The sequence below is a fragment of the Mesoplodon densirostris genome, chromosome 16 (genome assembly GCF_025265405.1).
Source record: "Mesoplodon densirostris isolate mMesDen1 chromosome 16, mMesDen1 primary haplotype, whole genome shotgun sequence".
NCBI lineage: Eukaryota > Metazoa > Chordata > Mammalia > Artiodactyla > Ziphiidae > Mesoplodon > Mesoplodon densirostris.
Window position 1 is genome coordinate 64,696,295 of NC_082676.1, and position 21,299 is coordinate 64,717,593.

The 21,299-nt window shown below is 52.4% G+C and overlaps 2 protein-coding genes across 2 annotated transcripts; one reads left to right on the plus strand and one right to left on the minus strand.

The window, feature by feature from the left end:
• The first annotated feature begins 7,776 nt into the window (after positions 1-7,776).
• On the plus strand, positions 7,777-11,799 carry ZSCAN10 (zinc finger and SCAN domain containing 10). Its single transcript, XM_060078844.1, has 5 exons — positions 7,777-8,007; positions 8,370-8,637; positions 8,863-8,927; positions 9,108-9,165; positions 10,232-11,799. The coding sequence occupies exons 1-5, from the start codon at positions 7,777-7,779 to the stop codon at positions 11,797-11,799; spliced, it is 2,190 nt and encodes a 729-aa protein (XP_059934827.1).
• A 2,060-nt stretch (positions 11,800-13,859) lies between these two features.
• Positions 13,860-15,469, minus strand: IL32 (interleukin 32). Its single transcript, XM_060079235.1, is given in 3 exon segments — positions 13,860-14,012; positions 14,673-14,732; positions 15,299-15,469. Coding segments are annotated over 3 exon segments (384 nt in total).
• Between the last annotated feature and the right edge of the window lie 5,830 nt (positions 15,470-21,299).

Consider the following 21,299-nt stretch of genomic DNA (forward strand, 5'->3'; position numbering starts at 1 on the left):
GGGAGGGGATATGGGAACATATGTATATGTATAACTGATTAAATTTGCTAAATAAAAAAAAAAAAAGACTCCGTGCTCCCAATGCAGGGGATCCGGGTTTGAATCTGGGTTTGATCCCTGGTCAGGGAACTAGAACCCGTATGCATGCTGTAACGAAGATCCCACATGCTGCAACTAAGACCCGGCGTGGCCAAATAAATAAATAAATAAATATTAAGAAGTCATACAGTGGTTCACCCTCTCTTCAGTGCTTCTCAGTCATTTCTACCTTAGCAGTGAGATCAGAGTAAACCTAGCCCAGAATCCTGCCAAAGTGTGTTCTTAAGTCTTTGTTCTGTCCTGAATTCTGTACCACCTGGAATTAAACCAACTCATTAAAAAAAAAAAAAAAAAAGAATGAAGAGGAACTGGCAAAGTGGGGATGTGAGTGAAAGCATCCATTCCAGGCCAGGGCAGGATCAGACTGGCATGTTCAGGAATTGAAAGGCAAAAGAAAAGAAGACAGAAGATGAGATCCATGGTAGGAAGGGGCTGTGGGATGAGCCCCAGGCTGAGCTGTCTGGATTTAGTTCTAAGTGCCATAGAAAGCCACAGAAGAGCTTTAAGCAGCAGAGTGAAGGGATGCAATTAAACTATCTGCCCAAGTCGCACAGCGGCAAATGGCAAAGCTGAGACTGCAGCTCGGGCTTGCAGAGCCAATGGCTGGCTCCTACCAAAGAGACAAGATGAAACACCTGGGAGATAGCTAGTTTACAGACACTGAAGAAAGACCAGGACAGGTGCAATGCTCACTCCTGTTCTCATCAAAATCCCCAGTGCTTCTGTGCCAGGGCTGGTCCTTAGTGAGGGGTCTGGCTGTGCCATAAACACTGCAATTACTCCATCAAGATTGCAACCACCCAGAGGAAAATGCTGGGGTTATGGCTGCAGGAAAAGATGTTACTGATGCAGTTAAGAGACAGGCATTTAAGCCACTGGATGAACCAAAGACTAATCAAGGGATCATAGTGTTCTTAATAGTAATTCTTCCCAGAGCTGGAGAAGGATTTCTCCCTTTGCCCTGAATAATTCTAAATGGAGGAATCCTAAGGAAACTGAAAATACAAGGAAATTTGTTTTTCTTTTGCAATCTCTGAAGAGATAAAAGGAAAGAAGAAGACCCCATCACCCCATCACTATTTTCCAGGTGCTTTTGCTCACCTGGATAATACTAAACTTAATTTTTTTCATATTTAATAAATAAATGGTAAGTTGGGTTTTGTTTTTTGTTTGTTTTTTAGACACCAATTACTTCCCCCCAAAATCTAAGGTAACAGCTAGAATAGTTTAAGTGTGCATTTTCAAGATAATTTTAGAAGACATTGATATATATCCTAAACAGGTAGATTTATATTAAAAGTCCTTTGAAGATGCGTTTTTCATTTTTACTGAATGGAGTAAAGTAACAATCCAGCAACTTCACAAGAATTTTTGTCTCTCAGTGGCTAACACTCTGGGAGAGGGGAGTGTATTGATATTTTCAAGGATAAGGACGAATTTGAAGGGCCTTTAATGTTCAGCTTCTTTTTTTTTTTTTTCCTCGCCACACGGTTTGCAGCATCTTAGTTCCCGAACCAGGGATTGAACCCGGGTCCGACATCGAAAGCGCCGAGTACTAACCACCGGACCGCTAGGGAATTCCCTTAAGCCCTTTATTTCTGCAAAGTAATTTGAGTTAATCAACCTTGCCCCCGTGATCCGGTCCTGCCCGGTCTGTAAGCCTCAAGGGGGCAGCACTTGTCCCTTCTATTCAGCCCTGGGTACCCGGGGTCAGGGACAATGCCCGGACACACTTGGGGAAGCAAGTATTTCCCGAATGAATGGTGCGCGCGCGTGGTGGGCCAGGAGCGCGGGTATTAGCCAAAGCCCATACCTGGGCCGAGAGTTAGGATTGAAGGAGGCCAAAAGCTAGTGTTGATCTTGTCTCACTCCAGGCACTTGCCTTGCTGCCTGGATGCTATTTCTGGGGGTTAGGTCAACTTGGTCTCTTGCTTTTCTGACAGACTTCCAGGAAAGGTGTGCACCTGAGTCGAAGGCCTGGAAGACAGCGTCAACAGCAAACACCGAGCCTTCCCTCTGTGCTCCCAGCCAGCTCCCCCAGGCTCTCACCTGGACGCTCCAGGCCCGAGGCACCGAGACCACCTTACCCGAGGAGGCCACGATCCTTCATGCAGTTCTCCCCCATCATGTCTAGACAAGGCCCGCAGCTCCCAGTCGAGTTGCCCCCACTCCCAGGGGTCAGACACGGCCTCGTCCTCGAAGGCGGCAGCCATAGGTGCGCGCGTCAGTCCTGGAGGCGGGGCAGAGGCGGTGGTGCCCGGGGGAGGAGGCGTGATAGTCCAGCCTAGGTATAGGGGTACAGGAGACGCCTCCGCCCCGCCTCCCAGGTCAGGCCCAGCGGCGGGGTTTCCTTTCCACATCCGGGGTGGGGTTTCATAGCCAGAGAGGGGGGCTCAGTAGCCCCCGACTGCCCCCGAGGTGGAGGGAGTCCGCGCTGTGGAGTGCCCGGTGCGGGGTGCCAGCAAACCTCGGAGGGCGGTGGACTCTCTGCCCGGCGGTTCCTCATCCATTTTGTCCGTCCTCACGCGTGCCAGGCGCTAGGCTAGGCGCGGAGGATGCAGAGCTGACAAGGGAAACGGACCACTGTCCGCAGGGAGCTTTGGTCCAATGAGATCCACGCTAGACAATTAAAATAAAGGAACAGGAGAAGCCCAGGTGTTGTTAAGTGCAGGAGACAAGACCCGGCCGAGGAGCCAGAGCAAGCGCAGGGTCTGGCTGCCCGTCGAGGCAGCCTCTGAGCAGGTTGGAACCCTGAACGCTCAGCGAGGCACCGCGGACTCCCCAGAGGGAAGTGCCCATCTGGCTGGAGCCAAGAGCATGACGCAAAGAGGCCCTTTAGAGCAAAGGGAAAGGCTTGACTTTGGAGTTAGAGCTGGACTCAAGGCTGTTGGTGAGGTCACTTTGCCTCCTGGGAGCCCCTGCTTGGTCATTGGTAAAGCTGGTACAAAAGCCACCTCTAAAGATTCTTGGGAGGACTTTAGGTGGCAGTGTCGACAATTTCCCTCTCTTTCCCATCACATACATGGTCCTGTTCCATTTTCTAATTAGCACCTGTGGTTTGTTCCTGGCTAGCACCCTGTTCCAAGGCTAGCACCCTGGCGTGCAAGCCCCCTGAGGTCAGGGACTGTCTCTCACGTTTACCTCAGTATCCTCAGTGCCCGGCACAGAGCAAGCTTTTTTTTTTTTTTTTTTTTTTTTTTTTTTTTTGGCCACACCTAGCGCCATGTGGAACTTCCTGGACCAGGGATGAATCCGCACCCCCTGCAGTGGAAGCGCAGAGTCTTAACCACTGCACCACCAGGGAAGTCCCAGCAAGCATTTGTAAATGGCAACTCTTGTCCCCCAAAAAAGTACAGGCTGACAGACCGCCAAGGGGCACAGGGCCAGTCCTGATTAGGAGGGGGGCAGCTGTTACTTGGAGGGGTAGTTAGACTCTCAAATACAGGCCTGGGTTGGAATCTGGATCCACTGCTTTGTCTTTATTTCTCTGGCCCCGCCCTCTCTCCACCCCACTCCCAAACTGGGAGTTTAAGGGTTAACTCTAGGAAGCCCCCCTCACCACCTGGATGGGATTGGGGAAGGGAACTTCCTGTTCCATTTTCCCGGAGTCCTTTCCCAGGTTGGCCGAGGCTGACTCTGGCCCTGGGGGCCCTCAGAGAACCCCTCAGCACCTCCACCTCTGTAGTGGGAACCCCGAGTGGTGAGTTGCAGGGGGGCCTGCGGTGCGGGCTGCCAGGACAGACTTAAGGGGTTCGTTGTAGCTTGGAGAGAGAAAGGGGGCTCCAGGCCTCTGTGGTGGGATGGGGGATTAGGGTGCTGGAAGAAAGCCTTGGGTGGATGTGGTTGGTGGATACCGGGGAGTATTGGCGGACCTGTGGCAATGGGGACATTCGGGAGGGTCGCTGGACTTCCTGTGTTGTGGGCTTGCTGTACACGCTGGGGAGTGGAAGGCAGGCTCCATGGTCCCCCAGGTGGACCGGACTCATCGACTCAGCCCAGCACTGGAGGGGAGCCCGGCCAGCAAAGACGAGCGATCCAGGGAGAAAGGGAGAGCTCCTGGCCGAGGACCCCGGCTCTGGGTGCTCCCATTGTCTGGGTGGGTCTGGTGGCAGCACCTCCACCCCAGGCTGGTCTAGCCTAAGCCTCTCCGCCTCTCGAGGTTCCAAATTAAGCTCGTCAAATATCGGAGGATGGCTGAAGAGCTCCCCCTGCAACCCAGCCCACCCCCCACAGATGCGCATATTAACAAAGCTTTTGTCCTGGAGACTTGGGGGGAGGGAGAGACTCTCCAGGGCCTTCGTCCCTTGAATTCCACCTCTTTCAAACCTTTTGGAGAGACCTCCCCTGAAGGTTCCGGCGCCCCACATGCCTAAGCTTGAGGGCTGGAAATTGGAATGCCCTTGTTTTTTCTGATTCATGCTGTAATATTCTGGTTAAGACTAGGCAAGTCACACAGGGTGGGAGGGGAATTGGGTTCTTTTCTGTTTCTGAGCTTTCGCACCATAAAATCAGTGTTCTCCCCTTAAAGCAAATCTTGGCTCTCCCTGGTGTGACCTTGAGCAAGTCACCCATCCTCTCAGAGCTTGGTCTTTGCACCTGTCAAATGGAGAAATTATAACTTACTGCGTGGGCTGGAGTGGGATGAAGTGACCCTAAGCAGAGCCCATACAGATAAGCACTCAATACATGCCAGCTGTTAATACAGGGTTCCTGATCACACATGATTGGTTCTCTAATTATTTTGCTCATGCTACCAAAACACAATAAAACAAAACCCCATTTTCCTGAACATTTAGTAAAGACCTTTTCTGCACCAGACATTTTTTCATGCATTCCTCAATAATTAAAACTGCAAGGTAGCCAGGTGGGTGGTGTGTGTGGAGTCCCAGAAGAGAGGTGCCAGTGGGTGGAAGGAGCCCCATGTGCCAAAGTGCAGGAAGGAACGGATGTTGGACAAGGCTGTGGGGGAGAGAATGGAGGTAGGGGAAAGCTGGGGAGATTCTGGAGTGGTGGGGGGAGACTGCAGACAGGCCAGAGGGAGTGGGTAGGTGGGGGAGAGGGAGGGAAGCTGGGAAAATGCTGGAGGGAGGTGGAGGGAGGCTAGGGGTGGGGGGCTGGTCAGGTGGCCAGCACGTAGGCCTGGGTCTGTGTTTTAGCATCACAACCCTCTCCCCTGTGCGGGAAGTGCTAGGCCCAGACTTAAAACACACGGGTTTCCTTTGTTCTTTTACCACATCATACCCCACTCACCCCACCTGAAAAGGAGGTTCAGAGATCCCTCAGCCCTGAATGAAGAGGACTTAAACTATCCAAAGCTCTTGACCAGGCTGACTTCTCCCTGGCTCCATTGTCAAGGCTGCGCTGTCTTGGGGAAATGTCTGTACCTCTGAATCTGGGTGTCCTGGGCTGTAAAATGGGTCAGTGATGGGAGTAGCTGTTAGCTGTGGTTGTTTGTATTTTTACTCAGTAATGAGGACAGTCAGGTGTTCTCATTAGACACACCCGACGTGTACTCTCTAGCAGGTGTCGGGCACCGCTCCACTCCCTTTATGTGGTGGGAAGTGATGCAAGAGGGTTTCTTCCCATTCCTCTGCCTGGGATGTTCCTGGTGGGGGTGGGGGACAGGTTTGGGAGAAGCTCATTTGCAGTCCTGAAGCTGGAGAGCAGGGAGGGCAGAGACACGTTGGAAATTGGGTTTCCATATCCGAAGAATAAGCCTTCTGGGTTGTGCTGAATGGCTGAACTGAGTCCCCTGTGGGTGCTGAACTTGGGTCAGCTCCCCCTAGGTAGGTCCCGGCTACCCCAAAAGGAAGGAATAGTCCTATGGAACCAGTGCCCCCTGTTGGTCAGTTAGAAGCACTTTTTTTTTTAATGCTAGCCAGACTCACAGGGTTGGGATGGATACCTCCCAGAGGGGTAGACCAAGGAAGAATCCAGAACTAAAAAAAAAAAAAAAAAATTAGGAAAGAAAGGGAAATGACTGCCTCTCCTGCCATCACCCAGCTCCCAAGGGTGCACCCACTAGAGGCCTCTGAAGTGAGTGAGACTGCTTTGGCCTGCCTTGGGAACACATCTGTCACAGACTTCTGCAAGCAGTAAGCTTCAGTCCCATGTGGAGACCCACCCACCCATCCCAGCTCCATGGCTCATCCCAGCCTGTCTCTAGGGATGGAATCCAGGGAGGGAAGGAGATTGGAACACCAGGTGGGAGCTCAGCCCTGCACCGTTCAGCTGGGTGGCCTTGGCCTTGGCTGCTGAGAACCACCTCCAGAGCCAGAAAGTGAGGGTCAGGAAGTCTGGTCAAGGAGCGATCACATGCATGAACTACTCCCCCCTCCTGCCAACCTTTTATCTTTAAAATTCTCAAACTTCCAGAGAAGTTGAAAGAGCAATGCAATGAATGGGTGAATCCATACACCCATCTCCCAGATTCAACAATTGCTATAATTTTGCCACATTTGCCTTGTCAATCCATAAATGTGGCTGAATCCTCATGCCCTATCACTTCCAAACCCTTCAACATTTTCTAAGAGTAAAGAAATTTCCTACATACCACAACACTGGAATCTCAGCTCAGAAGTTGGTAGTCATCTCCATTATCACCCAGTACTCCACCCATATTCAGATTTCCCCAACTGACCCCAGAATAGCTTTTAGAGCCTTTTGTTTTTTGTTTTAAATTAGGATCCAATCAAGCTTCGTGCATTTGGTTATATCAGCTGTTAGTCTCCTCTAGAGCAATGTGTCCCCTACAGGCACTTATTTTTCATAACAGACTCAGAAGAACCTGGGCCACTTGTTTCCCGTAATGTCCTGTCTTTGGGATTTGTTTGGTTGTTTCCTCAAGGGGCATTTGACTTGTTTGTTTGTTGTTGTTTTTTTATAAATTTGACATATAACCTTAAGCAAGTTTAAGATATACAGCATTTATATGTTATAATATGATTGTATTGTAATGATATGTATCGTATTACATAATTATATTATAGTACAATATTATTGTCTGTATTTGTTATACTGTGCATTAGATCTCTAAGGCTTATTTACTACTTGTTACAAGTTTGTACCTTTAAACACCATCACTCTTAGCCTCTCTGCCAACTTGTTTTTATTCCCTGCAATGTCCTTTAACCTGGAAGTTGGGTCTAAAGGCTGGATTGGATCACGATGGAACATTTTTGGCAAGGACCCATCTCCGGTGGTGCCCGTGGCACCATATCAAGAGGCAGGGAAAGCCAGACTGTCCTCTCTCATGAATGCCAACTTTGATCACTGGGGTAAAGTGAGGTGAACTTCTAAATGCTGCAGGAGGGAATGAGAATACTGAACAATCCGTTTTCTCTGCCTTTTGGTGTGTTGGTCAGGCTGAGCCACTACTAGTGACCAGTTCGAGAAACGATTCCTCTGGAGGCCACATCTGTAGGCGTCCCTTAACACCCCAGGTGTGGGAGCCGAGAGGGAGAGAGACCTGAGAGTTGGAGCAACCACTGTGAGGCGTCCCCAAGGTGAAGGATGCTTGCAGAACCAGGCCTGGCTGCACGGGAGCCAGAGCAGCTCGGAGCAGTCAAACTGGAGGAGGAGGAGGCTGCCGGCCAGGAGGACCCCAGGCAGCCAGAGGCCAGGCCCCGGCCCGAGGTGGCTCACCAGCTCTTCAGGTGCTTCCAGTATCAGGAGGACATGGGGCCGAGGGCATCCCTGAGCCGCCTCCGGGAGCTCTGTAGCCACTGGCTGAGGCCGGGTCTGCACACCAAGAAGCAGATCCTGGAGCTGCTGGTGCTGGAGCAGTTCCTGAGCGTGCTGCCCCCACACCTCCTGGCCCGGCTCCAGGGCCAGCAGCTCAGGGATGGCGAAGAGGTGGTGTTGCTGCTGGAGGGTGTCCAGAGGGAGTCCAGCAATGTGGGGCCGCTGGTAAGAGGGGAGCAGCCAGGCGGGCTGGACAGCAGGTGGAAAGACAGGGACTTTATCACCCCATTAAGAAATCACTGAGCTGGGACTTCCCTGGCGGCCCAGTGATTAAGACTCCGCGCTTCCACTGCAGGGGGTGTGGGTTCGATCCCTGGTCGGGGAACTAAGGTCCTGCACGCCGCGCAGTGAGGCCAAAAAAAAAGAAGTCACTAAACCACACTTTCCTTCCTCTGCCGGCTCCTTCTTGACCTCCTAACTCCCTCCCTGTCTGACCCTCACCTTTCCTCAGTCCCATGGCCCTAGGGAGTTAGTAGGACTTGGATTACCGTCCTGTCCATCACCTAACATGGATGTGTTCTGAACAGGATTTTAGTTTTAATGCTGGCAAGAATTGTCCCCGTGCAGAGGTCACCTTGGAGGAACAGGGGGGCTCTTTCCAAGTCTCCAGCCACAGCCCCAAGAAGGAAGTGTTCTCAGAAGGGCCTCCAGCCCTGGAGCCATTGCAGGAGCTCTCGCCGTCCCAGCCAGTGCCCTCCAAGCCTGCTGAGATGGGGGCCTGGAGATGTCCCCCAAGTTCAAAGCAGCCACTGAGCCCAGGTCCCAAGAGAACATTGCAAGCCCCGCAAGAGATCGGTGAGGAGCTGGGGCCTAAGGAAGGTGGAGGCCTGGTGTGCGGTGGAGCTGAGGGGCCAGGTGGGTGAGGGTGGGGAAGAAAGGGGGCAGCCTCCTTAGTTGACAGGAATGGGGGAGAGCCAAGATGCCTGTCATGGGGCCCTGACGATGGGTGCACGTCCTCGGAGCCACATGGTCGTAGGACTGGCTTCTAACAGCTCTTTCTTTCTCCCCCAGTGCTGTCAGCCCCCCAGGGCCCTGAGCTGTGGCCAGAGGAGAACTCTGGAGATCAGGAGCTAGCAGCTGTGCTGGTGAGCCGGACTGGTCCCCTCACTCCAGGTCGATCTCACGCCCTGGAATGTTCTCTGCCTCTGAAGTTTTAGCAAATCCATGTTTTTCTTAATTTAAACCTTGAAAGTTCTTCATCCCCCTCAGGTCCTAGAGCCCCATTCCTCACTCAGTGACAATCTCTGCCTCTCCTTTGGTCACAGGAGTCCCTAACCTTTGAAGATGTCCCAGCAAAGAAGGCTTGGCCTGTGCATCCTCTGGGTAAGAGGCCTTTTTCCTGGGTTTATGACCACTGAAGGGTTTTTCTTTGCCTGTCAGGGGTGGTCCCTACCTGACTTTTTGACCTCTTTGGCAAAAAATGGACTATTTTGATGAGGTAATATATACTGATATATATATATCTATAGATATCTATAGATATAGATATATATTGATATATATTGATATGTCTGTATCTATACAGGGCTATTTTAAGGCTCATTGGGTCTAATCATCAACCCCCAAAACTTTGAGCTTTTAAAATAGGTGGTCGGGAACTCCCTGGCCATCCGGCGGTTAGGACTCTGGGCTTTCATTGCCGTGGGCCCGGGTTCAATTCCTAGTCAGGGAATTAAGATCCCGCAAGCTGTGCAGCATGGCCAATAAGTAAGTAAGTAAGTAAATAAATAAATAAGGTGGTCATGGCAAATACCATACGATATCATTTATATGTGGAATCTAAAATATGACACAAATCAACTGATCTATGAAACAGACTCACAGCCATGGAGAACAGACTTGTGGTTGCCAAGGGGAAGGGAGTGGGAGGGAGAGATGGATTGGGAGTTTGGGATTAGTACATGCAAACTATTATATATAGACTGGATAAACAGCAAGGTCCTACTGTACAGCACAGGGAACTATATTCAATATCCTCTAATAAAACATAATGGAAAAGGATATATCTGTAACTGAACCCATTGCTGTACAGCAGAAATTAACACAATATTATAAACGAACTATACTTCAGTAAAATTAATTACAACAGCTAAAATAAAATAAAATAGGTGGTCATGGGAGCGCTTGCTAATGGGTATGGGTCTCCATTTGGGAGAATGACATAGATAGTGGTGACGGTTGCACAACATTTTGAATGGACCTAATGGACCAGAATTATATGCCTTAAAACGGTAAACTGTATGTTATTTGGTTTTTACCCACCCTCTTCCCACCTACCAGCTTTGCAGGATTCTGGGATTCTTTCTGCTTCCAGGCACTGAGGTTCTGGCGATTCCCAGAAGCGCCTCCGAAAAGGCCTGACCTGTCGTGTTTTCTGCTTCTTTCCCAGGATTTGGAGGCAGAACCGCAGACGAGGCGTTTAAAGAAGAGGAACCGAAAGGGGTGTCCTGGCCCGCTGCCATCTCAGCAAAGTCTCAGGCAGAGAGTCCCAGGGTGGCGGAAGAGCCCCACACTCAGTCGCTCGGCCCGGGCCCTGAGGTGGGCGGCCCCGGTGGAGAAATGTCCCCTCCTGACAGGAGTGAAGTTCTCGAGGTCAAAGTGGCTGGGGGCGCCCCCAGGTCTGAGCCGGAGATAAAGTTCATCTGCACAGAATGTGGGGTGAGCTTCCCACAGCTGGCCCGCCTGGAGACGCACCAGCTGCGGTCTCACCCGGGCGCACGGTCCTTCCTGTGCTTGTGCTGCGGGAAGAGCTTCGGCCGCAGCTCCATCCTCAAGCTGCACATGCGCACGCACACGGATGAGCGGCCGCACACCTGCCACCTCTGCGGCCACCGCTTCCGCCAGAGCTCGCACCTCAGCAAACACTTGCAGACGCACTCCTCCGAGCCCGCCTTCCTGTGCGCCGAGTGCGGCCAGGGCTTCCAGCGCCGGGCCCGCCTCATGCAGCACCTGCTGGCACACGCCCAGGATCAAAAGTCCCCAGGCGCCCCGGAGACCAAGACCCCAGCGCCCCCCGAGCTGGCCATCGTCCTGTGCTCCCACTGCGGCCAAACCTTCCAGCGCCGCTCCAGCCTCAAGCGCCATCTGCGGATCCACGCCAAGGACCAGGGCCACCAGTGCTCCGAGTGCTCGAGCAGCCTGCGTCCCGGGCCCGAGCTCAGGCCCTACGTGTGCGGCGACTGCGGCAAGGCTTTCCGGCGCAGCGAGCACCTGGGGGCACACCGGCGTGTGCACACAGGCGAGCGGCCCTTCTCCTGCCAGGTCTGCAGCCGCAGCTTCAGTCAGAGCTCCCAGCTGGTCTGCCACCAGCGGGTGCACACGGGCGAGAAGCCCTACAGCTGCCCGCACTGCGGGAAGCGCTTCATGCGAAGGGCCGGCCTCGCCCGCCACCTCCTGACCCACGGCGGCCCGAGGCCCCACCACTGCACCCAGTGCGGCAAGAGCTTCAGCCAGACGCAGGACCTCGCCCGCCACCGGCGCAGCCACACCGGGGAGAAGCCCTGCCGCTGCAGCGAGTGTGGCGAGGGCTTTAGCCAGAGCGCCCACTTGGCGCGCCACCAGCGTATCCACACCGGGGAGAAGCCTCACGTCTGTGACACGTGCGGCCACCGCTTCCGCAACAGCTCCAACCTGGCCCGCCACCGCCGCAGCCACACGGGCGAGCGGCCCTACAGCTGCCAGAAGTGCGGCCGGAGCTTCCGGCGCAACGCCCACCTGCAGCGCCACCTGGCCACCCACGCCGGGGCGGGGGACGAGGGTGCGTCTGGGCAGGCTGAGCCCCCCCAGGAGTGCCTGGAGTGCGGCAAGATCTTCAGCCGCAGCTGCAACCTACTGCGGCACATGCTGGTGCACACGGGGGCCAGGCCCTACTCCTGCACGCAATGTGGCCGCAGCTTCAGCCGCAACTCCCACCTGCTGCGCCACCTGAGAACCCACGCCCGGGAGACCCTGTACTAGCTTCGCCTGGTTCCGCCAAATCTGTCCCGCGTGCATCTCCCCGGTGTGCCTGGCCTCCAAGGCTGCAGTGGATGGCGCTGCCCCTACACCCCAGCCACCTCTCTCTGGCTCCACCGACCCTGCACAGTAGTTCTTCCCGTCCCCACAGGGAACTCTTCCAGGCCTCAGGATGTATTTTAAAATACCCAAAGTAAAACAACCTTCTTGAAAGTGGTCCCTCTTTATGTTTTTTTTAAGTGCACCAAAATGCCACCTTTTACCCTCCCCACTGTATCACGGTGATGCATTTCTCCTTCCCCACCCCTTCAAAAGCAGGCTGGATGGGAGCAGGTCCAGGGGGAGTAACTCCCACCTGAAAAGGCTCAGGCTATTTGTGTGTGTGTGTGTGTGTGTGTGTGTGTGTGTGTGTGTCTGTGTGCGCATGTGTGTTTTGGGAGTTGGGGGGAGGGTTTCTGTCACAGGCAGCTCTTGGTAAGGCCAACCAATTTCACCCCGGAATTTTTTCTCCTCTGGAGTCTACCACTAACCCTCCGTGTCCAATACAGTATCCTCCAGCCATATGTGGCTGTTTAAATTAATTAAAATGAATAAAACTTAAAATCCCAGATTCTGGATTAATACAGGAAACCTCTTCTTCTGTAACATTGGTAACGAATTCTAACTGAAAATGCTAACAGGAAAAACTAACCTGCCCACAGCCAAGTCAGGTTGACAGTTGGGGACCCCTGACCATCAAACTTCTCTAAACCCAAAGCTGCCTTGTAGGTTTGCCCCACCTTCTTCCTGCACATCAGGCTGACTTGGTTTGCCTCTCCCTCTGGTGGACAGGTTTTAAATCACGTGAGTTCTGCTAAAAATACAGGAGAGAAAAGCTGCCCACCCCAGCTCCAGAGCACACATACACCTCCTGCTTTTGTCTGTCACTTTTCACTCAAAAAATATTGTATTTTAATTACTGCCCCTCCACCAACCTGACACAAGACTGCTCCTTAGCAAATGCTTGTGGAAAGGAAGTGAACTCCAACCGAAGCTCAAGGGACTGAAGGAGAACCAGCCCCAAATCTGGGGAAAGTAGAGGTGGTTCTCAGGCACAGTTGGGAGGGAAAGCTCTGAGCCTAGCGAAGGTCCAGCCCTTCAGGAGTTGGGAGGAAGAGTGGGTTACAGAGAATCCCCAAAGGCAAAGCTACTCTGTGAGCACCCTGAGGCAGGAAGTCAGGGCTGGGTGGGGTGAGGTTGGAGAGAGTGGGGGAATGGGAATTTGGCCTCAGAGACGGTGAGCATGGCTGGCCCTCAGGTCTTGCTCCTGGATCGCCCAGTCTGCATTTGCAGGCCCAGGTGAGGGAGGCCACAGGCCCAGAGACCCCACTCCCACCTCTCCTACTCTGCCTTCCCTCCTGGCCCAGGATTGGGTGCACCCTCCCTGGCTCCTGGGGCTCTGATCTTTGGAGAAAGACCAAGGAGCTGCGAGGCCCCAGCTGGAGTGGTGAAGGCCCAAAGAGGGAGATCAGGAGAAGAAAAGAGGGGTCAAAGCCCCTCCCCGGAGCTCCCTGTGCCCCAGGTGTGTGCATTTATTGAGCACCTACTATGCCTCAGGCACCGATAAGCAATGCAGTGGCCTGAGATGGTCCAGTCCTCACCATGAGTCAGTCCTTGACCAGTGTCCCTAGTTACAGATTAGAGAGGCGGGTGGCTTGTCCTTGTTCACCCAGAACCAGGACCCCCACCTGGGTCCCTCTGACCCACGAACTCTGCCTGTCACCACTGGGTCCCCAGCCTCCATCCCCACAGGCACTCCATTTGGTTCAATCAACTTTTATTAGGATTTCAGCACTAAAGCGACAGGCAGGTCAGACCTGGAGAAAGAAACCCAGGTGGGGAGAGCTTGATGGGCAGGGTGGTGTCCTCCCTGAAGGACAGGAGGTGAGGGATGTTGCAAGGATGGGTCAAGGGTGAGCAGGAGGGCAAAGGTCGCTTCAGAAGATTCTTACTGAGAAGGGGAAAATCAAAGTGGCTTCTACATGAGGCCAATCTCCTCCCGGACCCTGTGGGGCTCCCTAGACCTAAATGAGGCTCTTGAAGACCTGCCCCACAGAGGAGGAGAAACGCTTCAACTCTCCCCAGATGGCCTCAACCACACTGCGCAAGGCCTATAAGCCGGCAGCCACCTTCTGCCACAGGTAGGCAAGCGCAACAAAAAACTTCCGCTTCAGCTCCTGCAGCCATTCTCAACTGCCTCAGCGTTCTGTCCCAAAAGCTCTTCCCCGGCTTCTGGTCCCCTGAATTGTCAGAGCCAGAGGGCCTCTCTGGGTCTCCTGGATTGTCAGTACCAGAGGGCCTCCGGATTCTACAACGGAATTCCTGCTGCACTTCACCAAGCATGGGGGTGAACTGCTGCGGGGATGGGAGGCTGTTCAGGGACCCCCCTAGGGGGGATGCAGCCCAAGGTCCTGACCCTGGCTGAGGCCTCCAAGCCTTTGTGAGAGTCTGGGACACAGAAGCCCACAAATGGAAACTGCCTGCTTTCCTGCCAACAGCTCCATAGACACCAGGACTTTTCCCAGAGGCTGGGCCTGGCCCCTCAATTCCCCTCGAGGCGTAAACCACCACGGTGAGGTGTATCTGCCTGTTGGTGTACTGGCCTCTGAGCCCAGCACCAGGCCCACGGGGCTCATCATCGTGAATTCAGGGCAGGGCTCTGGCCACTGTGTGCTGGGCGGAGAGGCCGGTGCCAGCAAGGCTGTACCTCCTGAGCTCTCAGGGGCCATCCCTCCAACCTCCACTCAGGGGAGCTATGTGCAGGCATGGCAGTGCCAACGGCGAGAGACAGCAAGGTGGAGGGGAAGCAAGGGGCTGTGACAGTGGCTCATACTCACCAGTACATTGTTGTGAACATCAGCATCCATAGCTTCAAGCAGGTTCTCACTGAGGTGGTCCTGGGGAGAGGAAGTGTGGAGGCTGTACACCTGCCCCTGCCGCTGAGGTCTGTGGTCCCCACTGTGGCCTCCCATGCATCCAGGTGAGTCCAAAGGGAGACAGCAACCCAGATAACCTGGCTGATCCAACCCTGGGGGCTACTCTTTGGAGGAGGGGCAAGGCCCAAACTCATCTCCAGCTTTGCTAGGACTGACTCGACCTGCTGGGAAAACAACGCTCCGTTTAAAATCCCCCCACCCTCTCTCACTTTCAGTCTCAAACTCCAAGCCCCAGCTTGTTCTCATCTGTGGCCCCTCACCACAAGGTGAGGGTTCAGCCCATGTGCCTGGGGACCAGGCATCTGGCATCCCTGCCCTGCCATCAATTGCCCTCTGACTTGGACACCTCCCTCAGCATCCCTGGGCCTCTGTATCCCCCACCTGTGCACTCACCTGCCACACAGGTAGGAATTTTGTCCAGTGTAAAGACTGGGTGCTGAGCTTTCCCCTTCATCATCACCATCATCAGAAACCACCCACCACACTTAAACTGGGGAGGCAAGGGGAGTAGGGGCACACTGACCCACCTGTGTGTCTGCTTGGGGTTGACTTTGGAGGTCATCACAGAAGTCATCCACACACTCATGCTGTGAAGAGAGACAGAGTTGGGACAAAGAGGCCTGGTCCTTCTCCCTCCTGCGTCTCAGGTGGGCCAGGACATTCTCAGCTTCACCCAGCAAAACCCAGGCCTCCTGCATCCCCCAACCATACATGGGGAAGAGGTTCTTTCCATTTTGGCCCTCAGAGCAGCAATGTTATCTGGGACTCCCTGTGGAGGTAACAGTGACACTCAGGCTTATGTGACCTTGCCAACTCCCCTAGACCTGCTACACACACACACGCACACACACACATACAAGTAGGACCATTGCCACTGAGTGTGCAGGGTCAAGCTGGTTCCCAGATCCCTAGCCCTCCGTGGTCCTGGTGAGAGCTGAACAGGGAGGAATTGGCATTGTCCTCTCCTGTCTGAGGCTCTACCTGACTGCTGACCCTGCAGGCCCCCGGGCCCCAGCACCTCCCTGCCAGACACTTGGCTCCACCATGGAGGTGGGAGGTGCCCCATAGACCCCTCACAAGACTCCACATTATGGTCCCAATCTGGTGCTGTCCACACTGCCTTCCGGCCCCTGGGTGGTCAGTGCCACTCACAGCGTGTGCAAGGCACCTGTCTGCACACTTTGTGTCACCAAGAGCACCACCCTGTCAGCCCAGTGTCACACACAACAGGGCAAAAAAACACCTTGGGGGCCAGTGGGAACGATCTCCTGACCCTCTAACTGAGCCTGACCACTCAGCCCTGGGTCATTCCGCAAATACCACTCCCCGATCCCTGTGTTGCGTGGCCCAGAGCTCCCTGGTCTGGTCACCCTCAGAATTGAGGTGGGGGGGAGTGGTGTGGTGGGGGGAGGGGGGAAGGCACCCCAAAGGGAAAGAACAGACAGTGAGGCCAGTGCAGTCTTCAGCTGCTAATCCAGGCACCTGAGAAGAATATTTTTAAGTTTCTCAGAAAGCACTGCCCAGCCTCTACCCCCGGGTTTCCAGGGTGTAGACAGGGTCCAAGGGGATGGCTGATTCCTCTTACACTGCAGACCCTCCATTTCCAGCTCCCCCACGAGCATGTCCAGTCTAATTCCTAAAGTGACACCCTTGTCCCATAACTCCTCTGTGCTCCTGCACACACAGAGCTGCCCCCCATAACTGACCTCCCAGACAGGAATACTGGCCCACAACAGGACCTGCTCCATAAAGGAAAGGGCTCAGAGCAAAAGAAAACTGTAGGGTCCTTTGTCCACAATTATGCAGGATTTCAGGACGGTGACAGCAGAGCATTCGAACAGGGTCATTGTGAGACTGGGCCCTGTTGATGGCACAGGTCACATGCCTTTGACCCTCTGCTTCCCTGGTGGCTCCCCCAGGGCCCAGGGAGGGTGGGACACAGGCAGGTGCATGTGGACCAGTCAGCAGGGGTGGGGGCTGGGCTGGTGGGGGTGGGGGACATGGGGGACATGAGACTCCAGGGCCCAATCTCCCCCTCATCACTCCCTCTCACTCACTTTGGAGAAGCACATGGTGGCTCGGGGTTCTGCCGCTGTGACCTGGTGGGAGGAACAGGTGTGAGGAAAAGGGTTTCAGAGAAGCAGCCTGTCCCACCACCCTGGAAAGTCCTCTGGCTGCAGATCAGCCCCCTCCCCCAACTTTTGCTTCCCCTGAGCCAGTGACCTTGAGCTCCTCCAGCCAGAGCCCCAGCTGAGCTGTCTGCTGACCCCTGAGATCCACTGATTTAAGAGCAGAAGAGAGAGGGGCGGGGGAGGGTGGAGCCACCCTGGGGCAGGATGCAGGGTCAGCTGTGTGTGTTTGCCTGTGTGTGACAGAAACAGAGACAGAGAGGGGAAGAGACAGAAGGAAGGAAAGACGAGGCGACAGAGGTCTGAGGGGCCTGGATTGAGGAGGGCATGTCCCTTACACTCAGGGTCCCTGGCTGTCGCCCCTCCACCCTGAGCCGGGATGGGACTCTCTGAGCCCAGCACGGGCCTCACCCCTGACCCATCAGCTCAAGAGAGGGGAGGGGCAGAGGGAAAGTCCAGACTTGAGACAGCAGGCTGAGGAATCTTCTGGAGCTGTGGAGAAGGACGTCACCCAGCTGCGGGTTAAGATATGGGGGATGCCCCTGAGCCCTCTGGGAGCCCCCCAATTCAGAGCCACCACGTCAGGACTCTCCCTGGCCCTATATCTCACAGCCTGGCCTGCCTCCCAGCTGCAGCCACAGCCCCTCACAGCCCAGCACGGCCATGGCCTTGCTGACTGTATTAGTGACCCAGAGCTGCCATAACAAACTGCCACAGACCAGTGTCTAAACAGCACAAATTTATTCTCTCCCGGTGGAGCCTAGAAGTTGAAATCAAGATGTCTGCAGGCTTGGTTCCTCTGAGAGCCCTGAGGGAAGGATGTGTTCCAGACCTCTCTCCTAGGCGTGTAGATGGCCATCTCCATGTTTACATGGCATCCTCCCTAGACATGTATCTGTCTCCTAATTCCCCATTTTTATAAGGTCACCAGTCATACTGGATTAGGACATACACTAAGGACTTCTTTTTTTTTTTTTAAGGACTTCATTTTAACTTGATTCCCTCTGTAATGACCCATCTCCAGAAAAGGTTGCATTCTGAGGTAGTGGCGGTTAGAACTTCACCATATGAATTTGGGGAAACACACTTCAACCTGTAATATCCTTGAAGAAGAACAGGGTTCCTTAGGGGCCACTCGTGTGAGCCCAAGAGGGACAGACCTACAAGTCCCACTCCTTGGTGAAAGCCTCACTTGGGTTCACTGGACCCCAGCTAACATCCCCTGCCCCTTAGGAGTCCATTCGATTGTCTGAAAACCCCTTTCCCCACCCAGTAAGTCCAGATCTTCCCTGAGCCATCTTTGAATTCCAGGGTGAGAGGGAAAGAAGGGAGCAGCTCCTGCTTCAGCTGCGAGTCATATTTCTGGTTCATCTCTGGAAACTTGGCTCCCTGAGACGTGACACTAGGCCCCTCCACGTCTGTCTCATGAAGGCCACCATCTGAAGGCATTTTGTGTTTCATCATGGACTGAGCCATTTTCTTTAGAGCTTTAGTGAGATATAACTCACATACCATACAATTCACGCAGGAAAGTGCCCAATTCAATGCACAGAACTGTTCAACCATCACTACCACAATCAATTTCAGAGCATTTTCATCACCTCAAAAAGCCATTCTGGGGGTCTATCCTGGCGGTCCAGTGGCTAGGACTCCATGCTTCCACTGCAGGGGCACGGGTTCCATCCCTGGTCGAATCCCCTCATGCCACGCTGCTCAGCCAGAAAAAAAAAAAGCCATTTTGCACCCTTAAGCCATCATCCTCCAGTGCCCACTACCAGACAACCATTAATCTACTTTCTGTCTCTATAGATTTGCCTATTCTCGACATTTCATATAAACGGACTCATACAGTATGTGACCATTTGTGTCTGGCTTCTTTCACTCGGTATAGTGTTTTCAGTTCCTCCATATGGCAGTACCAGGACTTCATTCCTTTTTATGGCTGCACAACATTCCACAGTAAGGATGGACCACATTTTGTTTCTCCATTCATCCACTGATGGACTTTTGGGTTGTTTCCACCTTCTGGCTATTATGAATAATGTTGCTATGAACATTCATGAACAAGTTTCTGTGTGGACATGCTTTTTCTCATGAATTCCACCTAGGAGTAGAATGGCTGGGTCATACAGTAACTATGTTTATAACTTTTTGAGGTACCACCAGACTATTTTCCAAAATGACAAATCATTCAACATTCCTAGCAGTAATGTATCAAACTTCCACACATCCTTATCAACACTTACTATTATGTCTTTTTGATTCTAGGCATCCTAGTGGGTGTGAAGTGGTATCTCACTCCGATTTTTATTTTCATTTCCCTGATGATGAAGGATGTTGAGCATCTTTTCATGTGCTTATGGGCCATTTGTACGTCTTCTTTGGAGAAATGTATACACTGACCCTTTGCCCATTTTTATTTTTAATTTTATTTAATGATTTTTTAAATAGTAGGTTTTATTTTTTTAATTAAATATTTATTTATTTATTTGGCTGCTCCGGGTCTTGCAGCATGAGGGATCTTCGTTGCAACATGCGGAATCTCTAGTTGAGGCATGCTTGTGGGATCTAGTTCCCTGACTAGGGATTGAACCAGGGCCCCTTGTATTGGGAGCATGGAGTCTTAGCCACTGGACCACCAGGGAAGTCTCTTTACCCATTTTTAAATTTATTTATTTATTTATTTATTTATTTATTTATTATTTTTGGCTGTGTTGGGTCTTCGTTTCTGTGCGCTTTCTCCAGTTGCGGAGAGCAGGGGCCACTCTTCATCACGGTGGGCGGGCCTCTCATTGTCGCGGCCTCTCCCGTTGCGGAGCACAGGCTCCAGACGCGCAGGCTCAGTAGTTGGGGCTCATGGGCTTAGTTGCTCCGCGGCATGTGGGATCTTCCCGGACCAGGGCTCAAACCCATGTCCCCTGCATTGGCAGGCGGATTCTCAACCACTGCGCCACCAGGGAAGCCCCCTTTGCCCATTTTTAAACTGAGTTATTTGTCTTTTTATTGTTAAGTTGTCAGGGTAGTGTATATATATTGGATAAAAGTCCCTTATCAGATATATCATTTGCAAAAAATTTTTCCCCATTCTTTTCACTTTTTTTTTAAACAATTTATTGTACGTGAAATAAAACACATGTCGCATACCCTTTACCATCATCACCATTTTATTTTTTTTATTTTTTTATTTTTTTAATTTTTTTTATTTTACAAATTTAATCAGTTATACATATACATATGTTCCCATATCCCCTCCCTTTTGCGTCTCCCTCCCACCCTCCCTATCCCACCCCTCCAGGCGGTCACAAAGAACCGAGCTGATCTCCCTGTGCTATGCGGCTGCTTCCCACTAGCTATCTACTTTACATTTGGTAGTGTATATATGTCCATGCCGCTCTTTCACTTTGTCACAGCTTACCCTTCCCCCTCCGCATATCCTCAAGTCCATGCTCTAGTAGGTCTGTGTCTTTATTCCTGTCTTACCCCTATGTTCTTGATGACATTTTTTTCTTAAATTCCATATATATGTGTCAGCATACAGTATTTGTCTTTCTCTTTCTGACTTCACTCTGTATGACAGACTCTAGGTCCATCCACCTCATTACAAATAGCTCAATTTCATTTCTTTTTATGGCTGAGTAATATTCCATTGTATATATGTGCCACATCTTCTTTATCCATTCATCCGACATCATCACCATTTTAAATGCACGTTTCTGAGGCATCAGATATATTCACCTTCTCGTGGAGCCATCACCACCATCCCTAGAACTTTTCATCTTGTAAAACCAAAATTCTGCAACCATGAAATTCTCACTCCCCATCCCCTCCCACTGCCCCTGGCACCAACATCCACTTTGGTCCCTGAGTTGTTGACTCCAGAGCCCCCATTGGGTGGAATCCTGCAGTGTTTGCTGCAGGGTCATTTTGGAAGAGCTGACTTGCAGTCTGAAGCTCTGCCTGTTTGCACCTAAAGAATCTGCATTTAGGGAGAGAGTGTATGAAGAAGGGGGTATACAAGGAACAAGGGTGTCTGGGGTGACTTTTCACTTTTCTGATGGTCTCCTTTGAAACACAAAAGTTTTACATTTTTATTATGGGGCTGTACTGTTCTTTAAATAATATAATTCAATTTAATGTGGCATTTTTGTGTAGCAGACTTAATGAAGTCTTAAAGCCTGGAGAAGTTTCCATTGTAGCAGTGAAAGCAGCCTCAAATTTCACATGGGACATCCCTCCTCTGGGCTCCCTTCAACCAACTTTTGGGTTCCTCCTCCCCATTCAGTCTCATCCACCCTGTCTCCCATCAACGCTGGATTCCAACCTCTTCTGCAAATCAGAGTGATTTGGGTCTGTCAAGTTCCTGCCACCGAACTTCACCCCAGCTCCATCAGTGCTCAGA

Coding starts and splice junctions, on each gene's coding strand:
- ZSCAN10 (XM_060078844.1), top strand. CDS start 7,777: ATGGGGCCGAGGGCATCCCTGAGCCGCCTCCGGGAGCTCTGTAGCCAC. Junction 8,008..8,369: donor CCAGCAATGTGGGGCCGCTG/GTAAGAGGGGAG, acceptor TGTTCTGAACAG/GATTTTAGTTTTAATGCTGG. Junction 8,928..9,107: donor AGGAGCTAGCAGCTGTGCTG/GTGAGCCGGACT, acceptor CTTTGGTCACAG/GAGTCCCTAACCTTTGAAGA.